General features: G+C 46.2%; 1 protein-coding gene across 1 annotated transcript; it reads right to left on the reverse strand.

Annotated features, from left to right (window-relative positions):
* Positions 1-9,421: 9,421 nt before the first annotated feature.
* LOC311132364 (fatty acid-binding protein, heart-like) lies at positions 9,422-14,239 on the reverse strand. The gene is made up of 4 exons (XM_084165618.1): positions 14,079-14,239; positions 11,980-12,152; positions 9,659-9,760; positions 9,422-9,518 (listed from the first exon to the last, which is right to left on the reverse strand). Exons 1-4 carry the CDS (start codon positions 14,149-14,151, stop codon positions 9,465-9,467), a joined length of 402 nt encoding a protein of 133 aa, XP_084021744.1. The 5' UTR covers positions 14,152-14,239; the 3' UTR covers positions 9,422-9,464.
* Between the last annotated feature and the right edge of the window lie 3,261 nt (positions 14,240-17,500).

A 17,500-nucleotide genomic window follows, 5' to 3' on the forward strand; every position in this document is an offset into this window, starting at 1 on the left:
AGGGCGATGATGAGCAGCAGCAGCTAAAAAAAGAGGCAGTTAACCTCCACAGGACACACACAAGAAGAAGAAGAAGAAATAGAAAACAGTAAGGACCACAGAATGAAATAGAATACAATGTTTTATAATGCTATCTCTATGGTAAGGATAGAACGAACACAATGTTTTCTATTGCTAGCTCTATGGTAAGGATAGAACGAACACAATGTTTTCTATTGCTAGCTCTATGGTAAGGATTGCTTGACGCCAGGGGTAGGTCTCAATAGTGTTCAGTGGCTTTCTCCACTCATCTCCTTCCCCTTCGTCTGCACGGATTCGTGAGATCTCTCTCTCTCTCTCTCTCTCTCTCTCTCTCTCTCTCTCTCTCTCTCTCTCTCTCTCTCTCTCTCTCTCTCTCTCTCTCTCTCTCTCTCTCTCTCTCTCTCTCTCTCTCTCTCTCTCTCTCCTGTGTGTGAGGTATTTATCACTCCTGTAAAATGTAAGACTTGGGCTAACACCCCCCCCCCCCCCCCCCCCCCCCCCCAGTCACAATGGTGACCATGTCTGTCTGTCTCTCTGTCCCAAGACACAAGTTTAATTAGCGACACATTGCAGAATAACCGACATACTGTATCTTTAGACATTTTATTTGTTGATTGATGTAGTGATAGCATTGATATAAAACTCTAGCAATGTGATACACCCCTGATTGACACTACTGTTTTGTCTTTCGTTGTCTCTTCCTCCCCTTCCCTCAGGAGAAGAAGAGGAAGAGGGACAGGAAGGAGGCTGACAGTGACAGCAGCAGCAGTGGAACCAGCCAGGCCAAACGAGGACGCCATGACAACAGAGAGGACAGGAAGAAGAAGAGGAAGAAACACAAGTCCCACAAACACAGCTGAGACTGATCTGACGGACCGACACACAGCTGAGACTGATCTGCCGGACCGACACACAGCTGAGACTGATCTGACGGACCGACACACAGCTGAGACTGATCTGCCGGACCGACACACAGCTGAGACTGATCTGCCGGACTGACACACAGCTGAGACTGATCTGCCGGACCGACACACAGACGGACTGACACATTACACTGTAAACACACACAGTTTCACTATAAACACACACAAATTACACTCTAAACACACAGCATAGACGTGGATGGACACACACGCACACAACAAGCCTCTAAGCCCCCTCTCCTAACCCCTCCTTCCCCAAGACCCTACTGTCTGATGTTAACAGGTCCATAGAAACCTGATAGGAAGCTCTCCTAACAGAAGGCTAGGTAGATACAAGTGCCTTGGCAAAGTATTCAGACCCCTTGACTTTTTCCACATTTTGTTATGTTACAACCTTATTCTAAAATTGATTAAAAAAAAAAAATCCCTCATCAATCTACATACAATAACCCATAATAACAAAGCAAAAACAGGTTTTTAGAAATTTCTGCTAATTTATTAAAAGTAAAAAACGGAAATATATTACATTTACATAAGTATTCAGACCCTTTACTCAGTACTTTGTTAAAGCACCTTAGGCAGCGATTACAGCCTTGAGTCTTCTTGGGTATGACGCTACAAGCTTGGCACACCTGTATTTGGGGAGTTTCTCCCATTCTTCTCTGCAGATCCTCTCGAGTGCTGTCAGGTTGGATGGGGAGCGTTGATGCACAGCTATTTTCAGGTCTCTCCAAAGATGTTCAAGTCCGGGCTCGGTTGGGCCACCCAAGGACATTCAGAAACTTGTCCCGAAGCCACTCCTGCGCTGTCTTGGCTGTGTGCTTAGGGTCGTTGTCCTGTTGGAAGGTCAACCTTCGCCCCAGTCTGAGGTTCTGAGCGCTCTAGAGCAGGTTTTCATGAAGGATCTCTCTGTACTTTGCTCCGTTCATCTTTCCCTCAATCCTGACTAGTCTCCCAGTCCCTGCCGCTGAAAAACATCACCATATGCTTCATCATAGGGATGGTGCCAGGTCTGCTCCAGACATGACACTTGGCATTCAGGCCAAAGAGTTCAATCTTGGTTTCATCAGACCAGAGAATCTTGTTCTCATGGTCTGAGAGTCTTTAGGTGCCTTTTGGCAAACTCCAAGCGGGCTGTCATGCCTTTTACTGAGGAGTGGCTTCCGTCTGGCCACTCTATCATAAAGGCCTAATTGGTGGGGTGCTGCAGAGATGGTTGTCCTTCTGGAAGGTTCTCCCATCTCCGCAGAGGAACTCTAGAGCTCTGTCAGAGTGACCATCGGGCACTTGGTCACCTCCCTGACCAAGGCCCTTCTCCCCCGATTGCTCAGTTTGGCCGGGCGGCCAGCTCTAAGAAGAGTCTTGGTGGTTCCAAAGTTCTTCCATTTAAGAATGATGGAGGCCACTGTGTTCAATGCTGCATAAATGTTTTTGGTACCCTTCCCCAGATCTGTGCCTCGACACAATCCTGTCTCGGAGCTCTACGGACAATTCCTTCTACCTCATGTCTTGGTTTTTGCTCTGACATGCACTGTTAACTGTGGGACCTTATATAGACAGGTGTGTGCCTTTCCAAATCATGTCCAATCAATTGAATTTACCACAGGTGGACTCCAATCAGGTTGTAGAAATATATCAAGGATGTTCAATGGAAACAGGATGCACCTGAGCTCAATTTCGAGTCTCATAGCAACGGTCTGAATACTTATGTAAATAAGGTATTTCAGTTTTTTTTATTTTTAATACATTTACAAAAATGTCTAAAACCTGTTTTTGCTTTGTCATTATGGGGTATTTTGTGTACATTGCTGAGGAATTGTTTTTATTTAACAACAATTTAATCCATTTAGGAATAAAGCTGTAACGTAACAAAATGTGGAAAGGTCAAGGGAATTGAATACTTCCCGAATGCACTGTATATCCAGTTCCCTCAGATCTATTATGAAAACTGAGGAGAGTAGTGTTGTTTTCCGACCAGACCTACCGTATGGGTGTCTCCAGATCTCACAACGCCTGGAGAAGTGTTTAACATCTCAGGAAGCATGTTATCAAGACGCTGTAATCTGTACAGGCCTGTGCTGTGTTAGCAATGCCTGCATCTGGCACACACCCTCTGGCTTTACTGCATGTAGAGAGGTAGAACCAATCCACCCGTCTTCACTGGCCAGGTTAGACACCAATGTGTTATCATTTAAGCACTGGACCACATTTCTTTTGTTTTATTATTCCTCTATTTAAATCAATAAATAATAATTCCATGACAGAATATTAAAAGGCTATTTGAGACGCCGCCTTTAATTGGAAGTTTTATGGTATATGATCAAACAGACATCAACTTCATGCTATGGAGATATCCTGTTGGTACTTGCCTGTTATTGTGTGTCGCAACCATGTCACCCAGTTCTTGAAGGGGTGTGTGTGTGTGTGTGTGTGTGTGTGTGTGCGCACGTGCGCATGCGTTTGTGTAATATGGTCCATATTCCTGTATGTAAACTATGTGGGTCTTTATTAAAGGTTTTAACAGTCAAGTTGTTTGTGGTCCGTATGGTCTCAATGTGGTCACAAAGCTTTCATAACAATAACAATCCGGACATACCCCAATCAAAAACCCTGGATGAACGGAGACATCCTTACCATGCTGAGAGCCGTACTGCAGCATTCAATGTCAGCAGAACGAATCTCGATGACTCGGTGGCGCACGACGCATAGAAGGCAAGCAGGTACGAGCTCCGCAAATCCATTAGGGACGCAAAAAGACAATACAGACTCAAACTTGAATTGATGTTTGACAACTCAGACTCGTGACGCAAGACTACAGGCTATCACAGACTACAAAGGCAAATCCAGCTGTGTGAGGCCCACTGAAGCCTCCCTCCCAGACGAGCTTAACACATTCTATGCTCGCTACGAGCAATACCAATCCATCCAGGAATACTCTCGCTGCTCCGGACGACCAGGTGCTTTTGCTCTCTGAGGCTGAAGCGAGGAAAACTCTCAAATAGAATGAATACAGTGGCTTGCAAAAGTATTCACCCCCCTTGGCATTTTTCCTATTTTGTTGCCTTACAACCTGGAATTAAAATGGATTTTTTGGGGGTTTGTAACATTTGATTTACACAACATGCCTACCACTTTGAAGATGCAAAATATTTTTAAAGAAATAAGACAAAAAAACAGAACTTGAGCGTATATATCTATTCACCCCCCCCCAAGTCAATACTTTGTAGAGCCACCTTTTGCAGCAATTACAGCTGCAAGTCTCTTGGGGTATGTCTCTATAAGCTTGGCACATCTAACCACTGGGATTTTTGCCCATTCTTTAAGGCAAAACTGCTCCAGCTCCTTCAAGTTGGATGGGTTCCGCTGGTGTACAGCAATCTTTAAGTCATACCACAGATTCTCAATTGGATTGAGGTCTGGGCTTTGACTAGGCCATTCCAAGACATTTAAATGTTTCCCCTTAAACCACTCAAGTGTTGCTTTAGCAGTATGCTTAGGGTCATTGTCCTGCTGGAAGGTGAACCTCTGGAAGACTGAAACAGGTTTCCCTCAAGAATTTCCCTGTATTTAGCGCCATCCATCATTCCTTCAATTCTGACCATTTTCCCAGTCCCTGCCGATGAAAAACATCCTCACAGCATGATGCTGCCACCACCATGCTTCACTGTGGGGATGGTGTTCTCGGGGTGATGAGAGGTGTTGGTTTGCGCCAGACATAGTGTTTTCCTTGATGGCCAAAAAGCTCAATTTTAGTCTCATCTGACCAGAGTACCTTCTTCCACATGTTTGGGGAGTCTCCCACATGCCTTTTGGCAAACACCAAACGTGTTTGCTTATTTTTTTCTTTAAACAATGGCTTTTTTCTGGTTACTCTTCCGTAAAGCCCAGCTCTGTGGAGTGTACGGCTTAAAGTGGTCCTATGGACAGATACTCCAATCTCCGCTGTGGAGCTTTGCAGATCCTTCAGGGTTATCTTTGGTCTCTTTGTTGCCTCTCTGATTAATGCCCTCCTTGCCTGGTCCGTGAGTTTTGGTAGGCGGCCCTCTCCTGACAGGTTTGTTGTGGTGCCATATTCTTTCCATTTTTTAATAATGGATTTAATGGTGCTCAGTGGGATGTTCAAAGTTTCTGATATTTTTTTATAACCCAACCCTGATCTGTACTTCTCCACAACTTTGCCCCTGACCTGTTTGGAGAGCTCCTTGGTCTTCATGGTGCCGCTTGCTTGGTGGTGCCCCTTGCTTAGTGGTGTTGCAGACTCTGGGGCCTTTCAGAACAGGTGTATATATACTGAAATCATGTGACACTTAGATTGTACACAGGTGGACTTTATTTAACTAATTATGTGACTTCTGAAAGTAATTGGTTGCACCAGATCTTATTTAGGGGCTTCATAGCAAAGGTGGTGAATACATATGCACGCACCACTTTTCCGTTATTTATTTTATTTTGAATTTCTTGAAACAAGTAATTCTTTTCATTTCACTTCACCAATTTGGACTATTTTGTGCATATCCATTACATGAAATTCAAATAAAAATCAATTTAAATTACAGGTTGTAATGCAACAAAATAGGAAAACGCGAAGGGGGATGAATACTTTTGCAAGGCACTGTACTCACAAAGCCGCCGGCCCAGATGGCATCCCTGGCCGTGTCCTCAGATTGTGTGCTGACCAGCAGGCGGGCATCTTCTCTGTCCCGGTCCCTGTCCCTGTCCCTGTCCCTGTCCCTGTCCCAGGCTGAAATTCCCACTTGTTTCAAGGAGACCAACATCATCCCAGTGTCTAAGAAAACCAAGGTGACATGCCCAAATGACTATTGCCCCGTCACACTCACCCCTGTCATCATGAAGTGCTTCGAGAGGCTGGTCATGACCCACATCAAGGCCAGCATGCCAGGCAGCTGGACCCACTCCAAAGCCCTGGGTCTGGACACTACCCTCTGCAACTGGATTTTGGACTTCCAGCGGGTGGTGAAGATGGCCCAGTACATCACTGGGTCCGTGTTCCCACCCATCTAGGACATCTACTTAAAACGGTGCCTGAGGAAGTCCCACAGCATGATCAAGGACCCCACGCACCACAGCCATGAGCTGTTCACTCCCTTCCCATCAGGCAGACAGTATCGGAGCATGAGGTCTGATACCAACAGGCTCAGAGACAGACAGTTTCAATCTACAAGCCATCAGACTGCTGAACACTTGAACTGAACTGACCACCTGAGCTGACTCTCCGCACCTTAGCACACATGCACTCACTCACGCACAAACCTACACAGACACACACACACACACACACACACACACACACACACACACACACACACACACACACACACACATACATACATACATACATACATACATACATACATACATACATACATACATACATACATACATACATTCATGCTACACACACATCACAATTGCTGCTACCAGACTGTTATTTACTATTGCTAATACTGAACAACTTAAACAGCCTAATCCCCTTTTTCTCTGATACCCGTGTAAATATTGGACTGTAACTTGCCTTCCTGTATTATACTGATGCTAAAATGTTTATTCTATTCTACTGAGCCATTTACTTTTAACGTTCGTATTCTTATATTTTATTATTTCTTATTGTTGTTGCATTGTTGAAAAGGAACCTGCAAGTAAGCATTTCGTTGGACTGTGTGTATACCATGTGTATCCCATACAACTAATACAACTTTAAACTGAAACTTTAAACTAAACCCAGCTAGCACATTTGGTTCCTTGGAAGTTGTGGGAACTTACGTTTTTGGTTTCCCATTGGTTCTAGGAACGAAGCCATAAGTTTCCTGACCGGTAAAACAGAAAGGTCTTTAAACATTCTGAGAACAGAAGTGAAAATGTTGCCTGTTCTGGGAACATTCTGTTTTTGTTGCAGGGATGTTCTGAGAACGTTTTACTATGGTTCCCTGAAAGTTTTCCTGGGAGGTTTTATTAATGTTCTGAGAGCAGAGATTATAGGTTATTTAAAGGTTTTTGGTAACTTCCTTAAAACTTTTAGGTAACTTCCTTAAAACTTTAACTGAATGTTTCAAGAAGACTTTTAATAATAACACTGCTAGTTTAGGTCTGTTTTGAACTCCAAGCACAGATCTGACACCGCCTGGTATAGAGGTCGTGGATGGCAGGAAGCTTGGCCCCAGTGATGTACTGGGCCGTACGCACTACCCTCTGTAGTGCCTTGCGGTCAGTGGCCGAGCAGTTGAAATACCAGGCGGTGATGCATCCAGTCAGGATGCTCTCGATGGTGCAGCTGTAGAACCTTTTAAGGATCTGAGGACCCATGCCAAATATTTTCAGTCTCCTGAGGGGGAATAGGCTTTGTCATACCCTCTTCACGACTGTCTTGGTGTGTTTGGACCATGATAGTTCGTTGGTGATGTGGACACCAAGGAACTTGAAGTTCTCAACCTGTTCCACTACAGCCCGTCGATGAGAATGGGGGCGTGCTCAGTCCTCTTTTTTTTTCTCCTGTAGTCCACAATCATCTCCTTTGTCTTGGTCATGTTGAGGGAGAGGTTGTTGTCCTGGCACCACACGGCCAGGTCTCTGACCTCCTCCCTATAGGCTGTCTCATCGTTGTCAGTGATCAGGCCTACCACTGTTGTGTCGTCGGCAAACTTAATGATGGTGTTGGAGTGGGTCTAGGGTTTCTGGGATAATGGTGTTGATGTGAGCCATGATCAGCCTTTCAAAGCACTTCATGGCTACAGACGTCAGTGCTACGGGTCGGTAGTCATTTAGGCAGGTTATCTTAGTGTCCTTTGCGGAAGCACAGTGGAAGCCCTCAAATTGCAATGGCACTGCCCATGCTAAATTGGCCTTTTGGCCACTAAAAGCCCCTATCCTTCTCTATGATTCAAACAGACCCCATTTCAAAGAAAACAAGCACTCATTAAAACCAGGTGTGGCCAATTAGTGGGCGTGGCCAACACACCTGAACACACTTAACAAGATAGAGGATAGAGAGAGTTTTGTTGATGCTGAGAACGGAATGTATACGTTTTTCAATAACATTCTTCGAACATTCTTTGAACGTTACTAATGTTTTCTTGTGTTTTTTCTGGAAAGATTTCTTAATGTTATGAGAACATGACTTTAAATAGAACGATGGGGGAAACCTGCAGAAAACCTTATGCTGAAGGACTGAAATTCCCATAGAAGAACGTTGCTTCTTAACATTCTCGGAACAATTTCAGAACATTAATTTAAAGCTGCAATATGTAACTTTTTGGGGGACTTGACCAGTTTCACACAGACATAAGAGGTGTACTGCAGGTCCTTTCAGCCTGACCCTAGTTGGCAGCCTGTCTTTTTAGAACACACACACACTCATAGCCCAGGAAACACACACACACTCCTACGCAGGCAGCCAGGCACCAACCAACATGTCTGTTCACCTAGGAGGAGTCAATAGAGGCACAGACACTCTAATGACGAGTTCACGTCATGTCGGAAACTTGGACATTTCCGACTTGCTTACTCGTTGTAGAAAGATGATACCCGAGTTTCCCACTTGGGAAGTATCAGAATGAACCAATAGGAAGCTCTACGCAAATAACTTAGGTTCATTTTAACTCGGAGGTCCCGAGTTTCCGACATGACGTGAACGCGGAAAAACATACATACACGCTAACACACACACACACACACACACACAGAGGTTGTTCTGTAATTATTCTCCCTGTGATGCTCTGTAAAGACAGAAACTGTGTTGGTTTGGAACCGCTCTGATCTCTGCTATAATAGTACCACAGGTCAACTCCCCTGCCCTGAGCCACACACGGCTAGCCTCAAACGAACCATCCTGATCTCGCGAGCTTACGTCATTTTTTGCTACACGGACAGAATGTAAGCTCGCGAGATCAGGATGGTTCGTATGAGCCTAGCACACGGCCATAACTACTCTGAAATAGGTCGAAGTGGAAAGGATTTTACAACACACGCACACGTACTGTCTACACACAGCCTTCTCTGACAGCCGAACATAGAGCAGCTTCGATCTGGCTGAGGAGCCAAGTGCTGCTTCCCCACAGCAGCCTCTGATCTCAGCTTGGCACAAAATGGCTGCCGTACCCCACCCAGATGGCTGCCGCGACTGTAACACGTGATGAGCCATTTTGCACAAAATGGTTGCTACACACAGTTAGTAGATTTGCTGAGTTCCCTCCAGGACAGTGACAAAATCCCTGTGGTTTGATGAAACTAGAACCTGTGGTGTAAATGCAGTATCAAGTGTTGTGACTGTTGTCATGGGGATTGTGAGGTGATTGACAGAGAAGAACTCAGGAAGGCTTTAGAGAAGAAAATAAACACAGTGGTATTTATTCAGTGTTTCAAAGGAGAAGCACTACCAAGAGATGGACAACATGGGAGGGGTTTGGGGTTAGAGGTCAGACAGGGGTTAGAGATCTTCACAGTGGGGATGGGGGTTAGGGGTGGGCAGGTGCGGCAACGGATAGTGGAGTTTTTTGGGGGACGTTGTTACTCGGCCTTGACGTAGGAGCGTGTGCAGATGACATCACCAAGAGTCAGTGTCTGTGGAGAGGAGAGGAGAGTTAGATCTACAACACACACACATTCCTACATGTAACAGTTAACACCGATACACGTACACACACTCATACACACACACACACACACACACACACACACACACACACACACACAGTACTGACCAGTTCGAGGGCGTTGCCGCTGACTTCACGGACCAGAGTGGTCTCCTTGCCGTCCCACTTCTGCACGTGAACCATCTTACCACCGTCTACCGTTATCAGGGACTAGAAAGAGAAAGAGACCAATGAGTTATGAACACACGCCACACGCCACTGACTGGGGAAACTGGAGAGGAGATAAGAAGGTGCAACCTGATAAAGGAAGAGTCTCAGTGGGTTTGAGACTGAGGTTAATGTGTGTGTAATTGCAGATAAAGAATACCTGCAGATAGCGCCTTTTTTCTATGAGTGTACTGTAGGCTATCTAGAACCTAAAACAGTTCTTCGGCTGTCTCATAGAATAACTATTTTGGGTTCCATGTAAAACCCTTTCTACAGAGGGGAAAAAAAGGGTTCTACCTTGAACCAAAAAAGGTTTTACCTGGAACCAAAAAGGGTCCTTCTATGGGGACAGCCAAAGAGCCCCTTTGGAACCCTTTTTTCTAAGAGTGTATGTGTCCACCTATCAAGAGTTGAGGTTACTAGACACACACACACACACACACACACACACACACACACACACACACACCCTATCACGAGTAACCATTCCTCAACAATAAGACATTGTGTGTCTCTCTGTTCACTCAGATCAGTAGCCTCTCTCTCTCTCTCTCTCTCTCTCTCTCTCTCTCTCTCTCTCTCTCTCTCTCTCTCTCTCTCTCTCTCTCTCTCTCTCTCTCTCTCTCTCTCTCTCTCTCTCTCTCTCTCTCTCTCTCTCTCTCTCTCTCTCTCTCTCTCTCTCTCTCTCTCTCTCTCTGTCTCTCTCTGTCTCTCTGTCTCTCTCTCTTTCTCTCTCTGATCCATGTAGCATTTGTCTCTTGTCACACAGCTACAATTCATCATCCTTGACCTCTCACCTCTTATCTTTGACGCCTCAACCCTAACTGACCCACACAACAATGCAAGGCCTCTGTCTCTGTCGGTCTGTTTGATTCAGGTGGTAAGTCTGTTTGAAACCGTTTGCTCTCCTACTGAGACCTCTGATGGATGTCATGGCAGATACAACCATTTAGCTATAATCCATCATACCTCCCAGCCCCTAACCCCTGACCCCTGACCTCTGACCTTTCACCACATTATAAGGAAACACACTCATGACAACTCTTACAATGCATTATAACGGCATCATAATGCGTTTTAGCTGTAAAGTTGAATGCGTTAGCCATAAAAATAATAAAAACATACTGTTTCTACACCCACCATAAAGTATGACTATAATCATCAGCTAGCCATCTAGGACTTAGGTCAGTCTCTTAGCACTCCTGACTCCCTGGACCCCTCCTGACTCCTGGACCCCTCCTGACTCCCTGGACCCCTCCTGACTCCCTGCACCTCTCCTGACTCCCTGGACCCCTCCTGACTCCTGGACCCCTCCTGACTCCCTGGACCCCTCCTGACTCCCTGCACCCCTCCTGACTCCCTGGACCCCTCCTGACTCCCTGGACCCCTCCTGACTCCCTGGACCCCTCCTGACTCCCTGGACCCCTCCTGACTCCCTGTACCCCTCCTCTCCCTGGACCCCTCCTGACTCCCTGGACCCCTCCTGACTCCCTGTACCCCTCCTCTCCCTGGACCCCTCCTGACTCCTGCACCCCTCCTGACTCCTGGACCCCTCCTCTCCCTGGACCCCTCCTGACTCCTGGACCCCTCCTCTCCCTGGACCCCTCCTGACTCCCTGGACCCCTCCTGACTCCTGGACCCCTCCTGACTCCCTGGACCCCTCCTCTCCCTGGACCTCTCCTGACTCCCTGGACCCCTCCTGACTCCTGGACCCCTCCTCTCCCTGCACCCCTCCTGACTCCCTGGACCCCTCCTGACTCCTGGACCCCTCCTGACTCCCTGGACCCCTCCTGACTCCCTGTACCCCTCCTGACTCCCTGTACCCCTCCTCTCCCTGGACCCCTCCTGACTCCCTGTACCCCTCCTCTCCCTGGACCCCTCCTGACTCCCTGGACCCCTCCTGACTCCTGCACCCCTCCTGACTCCTGGACCCCTCCTGACTCCCTGTACCCCTCCTGACTCCCTGCACCCCTCCTGACTCCCTGGACCCCTCCTCTCCCTGGACCCCTCCTCTCCCTGGACCCCTCCTCTCCCTGGACCTCTCCTGACTCCTGGACCCGTATTCACAAAGTGTCTCAGCATCCTGATCTAGGATCAGGTCATTCCTGTCCATATAATCTTATTTATTATGACCTAAAAGGCTAAACTGATCCTGTATCAGCTCTCCCACTCTGACACTCTTCTTGAATACAGGCCCTAACCCTTAACTCCTGACCTCTTACCTTGACCTTCCTGTCGTCGGCGGTGGTCTCGTCGAACTCCTCCCCCAGTTTGAAGGTGATCTCGGTGTTCTTGAAGGTGCTCTGTGTCTTCAGAGTGACCGTGTCTCCAGCCACCTCGATGATGGTGGTGGGCTTGGTCATACTGCCAACCTGGCGTGTTGCAAAGCCCACGCCTGTCAATCAAAAGTTAACACTTCAGATTCTGGATGAGACTGTTGTAGACTAGCGCTCTCGTCTTTGATTAGAAATACACTTTAGATTTCATCTGGATGTGTAGTTATATACTACTGCTGCTGCTGCCAATACTGCCACACCCTTAATGCATACATTCATTTCTGAGGAAAAACCCAACGCAACACACGAACGAACTCACCCATGCACCAACACTTTTGGGGATTCACGACGTGTAACTGACTGCATCTAATTCTCACACACTCTAATCTCTATTTTCGTGTGTTTTTCTTTAAACATTCAGTCAAAGTCATCAGACCCATTGACCGAGCTGAGTGTGGAGGGGTACGTTCTAGAGTACAGTCCTTCTCCCCTGAACTAAAGTAACGTTTCTGTAGCAGCTGAGTTTATCTCCCAAGGCTAAATGTGACACACTCACACAATTCACACAACAACAAACAGCCAGTGTGTGTCGCCTGCCTGCAGGATCAGGAGAGTTGGGTCTGGGTTTGGGGGTCATTACCATGGTGACAAGAGCAGACAGGTCGATGCTAATAACGCCCATGGGGTCAACGAACAGGGGTCGCACACATACTATGTTAATATTCAACCCCTCCTCACAACGCTAGCTTTAGACAAGGAACGCTCTTTCAGAGAATTTCACCCCCTTGTGTGTGTGTGTGCGTGCGTGCGCACGGTGCAGACCATAAAGAGTTTCTCACAGTGGGGACATTTCCCCCTCCCCCATTCTCTCTCTCCTGATTTTCTATCTCCCTCTTTTTCTGTTCCAGTGTAGGCTGGAGCTATAGGAGGACGGGCTCATTGTAATTTTACATTTTAGTCATTTAGCAGACGCTCTTATCCAGAGCGACTTACAGTTTTAGTGAGTGCATACATTTTTTTCATACTTGCCCCCCGTGAGAATCGAACCCACAACCCTTGCATTGCAAGCGCCATGCTCTACCAACTCTACCAACAGCCGTATGGCTGGAATTAAATAAATGGAACGGTATCAAACACATCAAACATGGAAACATGTTCGGCTCCGTTCCATTGATTGTATTCAAGCCATTACAATGAGCCCATCCTCCTATAGCTCCTCCCACCAGCCTCCACTGTTTTAGTACCTCTCTCTCTCTCTTGCTCCTTCTGTCCCTTTCTCTCTCTTCCCTCTTCCTTCTCTCTCTTTTTTCCTGACCACACCCAGTTTTCCCACGCCTGGCATTAACATCTGCATTATCAATGAATCCCTTTATCTACTTCATGTGAACTCATGGATAACGTTTTCATGTCTCTGCATCCAGTATGAAGAAAGTTAGAGGTAGTTTCTCGAGCTAAATAGTGTTAGCGTATGCTACTAGCATGCTAGCAGTTACCATAGACTTCTAGTCATTGCGCTAACGCTAGTTAGCAATTGCGCTAACGCTAGTTAGCAATTTCCTTCTAACTGCACACAGAGACATACAAATGGTATCCACGAGTTCATCTGACTCTTGGGAAGTAGATAAAGGGCCTCACACACACCCTGTTTTCCCACGCCTAGCGTTAACACATTGCATTATCCCTTTAAACACACATGCTCTGCTACTTACATGCACACACACATATGGGGGGCGCGCACAAATACACACACCTGCACATGTGTGTGTGTGTGTGTGTGTATTTTTGCGCATATGTGTGTGTGTTCTCAAAACACAAACACACACACACACATCTGCACAAAAATACACAAATGTGGCTGCAAACAAACACACACTTTTAAGTATTCATGAACAGTCACACCCTTCCCACATGCACCAGCAGGCAGGGAGGGAGGAAGGCACACCCCATGCTTCACCACTTGACTGTTACTCCACACACACCCGCATGCATAAAACACACACACACATACACACACACACACATACACACACACACACGCTTCTCACCCAGAGCCTTCATGTATTCATCAAAGTTCTTGCTCTCCTTCAGGTTCCATGTGCCTGTGAATGCCTCAGCCATGTTAGCAGTGGTGTGGAGAAATGAGAGGGCAGCGAGAGAGAGAGAGAGAGAGAGAGCGAGTGAGAGAGGAGGGAGAGGGGCAGAGAGAATGGAGTCAGCACCACTGCTATGCTGCAATCCTACTGGTCGGTTTCATACCGGCTGTTCGTGATGTCATCACTCTGAGAGGGAGAGAGGAGGCAAAGACAAACAGACAGACAGAGAGACAGAGAGAGAAAGACAGACAGAGAGACAGAGAGACAGAGAGAGAAAGACAGACAGAGAGACAGAGAGACAGAGAGAGAAAGACAGACAGAGAGACAGAGAGACAGAGAGAGAAAGACAGACAGAGAGACAGAGAGACAGAGAGACAGAGAGACAGACAGACAGACAGACAGACAGACAGACAGACAGACAGACAGACAGACAGACAGACAGACAGACAGACAGACAGACTCAGCAAAAAAAAGAAATGGCCCTTTTTCAGGACCCTGTCTTTCAAAGATAATTCGTAAAAATCCAAAGGACTGCAGATGTGGCCAGACAGGACTGGCAAAAAGTGCTCTTCACTGACGAGTCGCGGTTTTGTCTCACCAGGGGTGATGGTCGGATTCGCGTTTATCGTCGTGGGAATGAGCGATACAGCGAGGCCTGTACTCTGGAGCGGGATCGATTTGGAGGTGGAGGGTCCGTCATGGTCTGGGGCGGTGTGTCACAGCATCATCGGACTGAGCTTGTTGTCATTGCAGGCAATCTCAACGCTGTGCGTTACAGGGAAGACATCCTCCTCCCTCATGTGGTACCCTTCCTGCAGGCTCATCCTGACATGACCCTCCAGCATGACAATGCCACCAGCCATACTGCTCGTTCTGTGCGTGATTTCCTGCAAGACAGGAATGTCAGTGTTCTGCCATGGCCAGCGAAGAGCCTGGATCTCAATCCCATTGAGCACGTCTGGGACCTGTTGGATCGGAGGGTGAGTGCTAGGGCCATTCCCCCCAGAAATGTCTGGGAGCTTGCAGATGCCTTGGTGGAAGAGTGGGGTAACATCTCACAGCAAGAACTGGCAAATCTGGTGCAGTCCATGAGGAGGAGATGCACTGCAGTACTTACCGTTTTTTCCAACTGCTTACACACAAAATCTTTTCATGTCACACGATTTTTTAAACCTCTCACTCAAAGTGCAAAACTACACACAAAATCTCCAAAACCATAAGCTATTTCTCAGCCTTTGACTCAGTTGTCAATTGCATAAAACACTTTTTTCAAAACACTACACACAATTCTCTACCTAAAACACAAAAATCTAACAGGAAGTGACTTGCTTTCCTTTTCCAAACACAACCAATCAAAATGCTACACTTATTCACCAGGTCAAACACACTCTCCTCACATGTTCAAACACTAATTGCTTAACTGATCACTAACCAATCACTGCTTTACTGTAGTATAGGACTGTTTTGAACAATGGATGCCAACAATGGACAGAGAGCAAGAGGAGTAGGAGGGAGAGGCAGGGGACAACAACGAGGACAAATTCAAAGACGAATAGTTGGAAGAGGAGGAGGAAGAGGAGGAGGAAGAGGAAGAGGAAGAGGAAGAGGAAGAGGAAGAGGAAGAGGAAGAAGAGGACGAGGGCAAAGAAGAGAAGGAAGGAGAGCCATCTCTGATGAGATTAGGGCAACACTTGTTGATCATGTGATCAACCACGGTTTGACCATGAGAGAGGCTGGACTGAGAGTCCAGCCCAACTTGAGTCGATTTACAGTGGCGTCCATAATTCGAACCTTCAGAAATGAGAACAGGTATGCAACTATCTAATGACTATTTTAGCATTAAAGTAATGTACTGTAAAATACGTATGACTGCATAGTATTGCATAAACATTTGTAACTCTAAGCCATCCATTTACTGCACTGCATTGAATGAATGAGGTTGGTTATCATGCTGTACTACATTTTTGTGTACATTGTTTACAGTTCCTATGCTGAACACATACTGTGTTTGAATTTTGTACAGAGTGGAAAGGCAAAGACATCATGGAGGACGAGGAAGCTTGTTTACAGATGTACAGGAGACTGCAATTATAAATATGGTTTTGGCCAACAATGCAATTAGGATTTGAGAGATAAGAGAACATATCTTGAATAATGACACCATATTTAACAACATCAATGCTGTAAGCCTGTCGACCATACAACACATCCTCCAACGGCACTAAGTGACGATGAAACAACTTTACAAGGTGCCATTTGAGAGAAACTCTGACAGAGTCAAGAATCTGCGAAAAACGGGGTCCTCCATCACAATGCCATACTGGGTCCGTACAACACCGGCCATATGCTCACTTTTCTGGATGCAATTTACACAATGCTTGTCCCTGATCCAGATCAGGAGCCTGCTAGATTTGTGGTTATATGGGACAATGTTAGTTTTCACCGGGCTGTTCTGGTCCAAAACTGGTTTGCCACCCATCCACAATTTGTAGTTTTGTACCTACCCCCATATTCACCTTTTCTAAATCCCATAGAGGAATTCTTCTCAGCCTGGCGCTGGAAAGTGTATGATCGCCAACCCTATGCCCGCATGCCGCTTCTCCAGGCAATGGAGGACGCATGTGGGGACATAGAGGTTGCCTCTGTCCAAGGTTGGATACGCCATGCTAGGAGATACTTCCCTCGATGTTTGGCAAGAGAAAACTTATCTTGTGATGTGGACGAAGTATTGTGGCCAGACCCAGCCCGGAGAAGAGATGAAGCGTAGCTTAGCACTGGTGACTGCCCCCCCCCCCTACCATTTCCTGGACTGCACCCCCGGGACCCCCCACACACAATTGTGTTCTTTACTGTATTCTAAAGAATATACTTTTGGTTTACATATGTTTATGGTTTTGTTCTATGCTACTGTATACAACAGTAATGTTTGGCCTAATAAATATTTTCTGTTTCTACATTGCATTGGTGTTTACAGTGTACTTGTTACCCCTCTCAGCAGATTACTTTCACTGTAGAACATTGTATTGAAATGTATATATAAGCCTATGAAAGACCAAAGAGCTTTATATTTAGAACAACAGTGTTTACATGGTATATCCAAAAATTTACTATTATGAAAGAAGTGTTTGCCATTTGATGCAAATGCTTCATTATGACATGTGTTTATGGCATTTTGAATGCAGTGTTACATTTTGAAGGAGATGTGAGGCATTTTGCATTTTGTGTGTGCAGTTTTGGGAATTGTGTGTAGAGTTTTGAAAAAAGGAGACATCGTTTTGAAAACGTGTGTAAGCAGTTGGAAAAAACTGTAATGCAGCTGGTGGCCACACCAGATACTGACTGTTACTTTTGATTTTGACCCCCCCTTTGTTCAG

This window comes from Coregonus lavaretus (genome assembly GCF_964263955.1).
Source record: "Coregonus lavaretus genome assembly, chromosome: 7".
Classification (NCBI taxonomy): Eukaryota; Metazoa; Chordata; class Actinopteri; order Salmoniformes; family Salmonidae; genus Coregonus; species Coregonus lavaretus.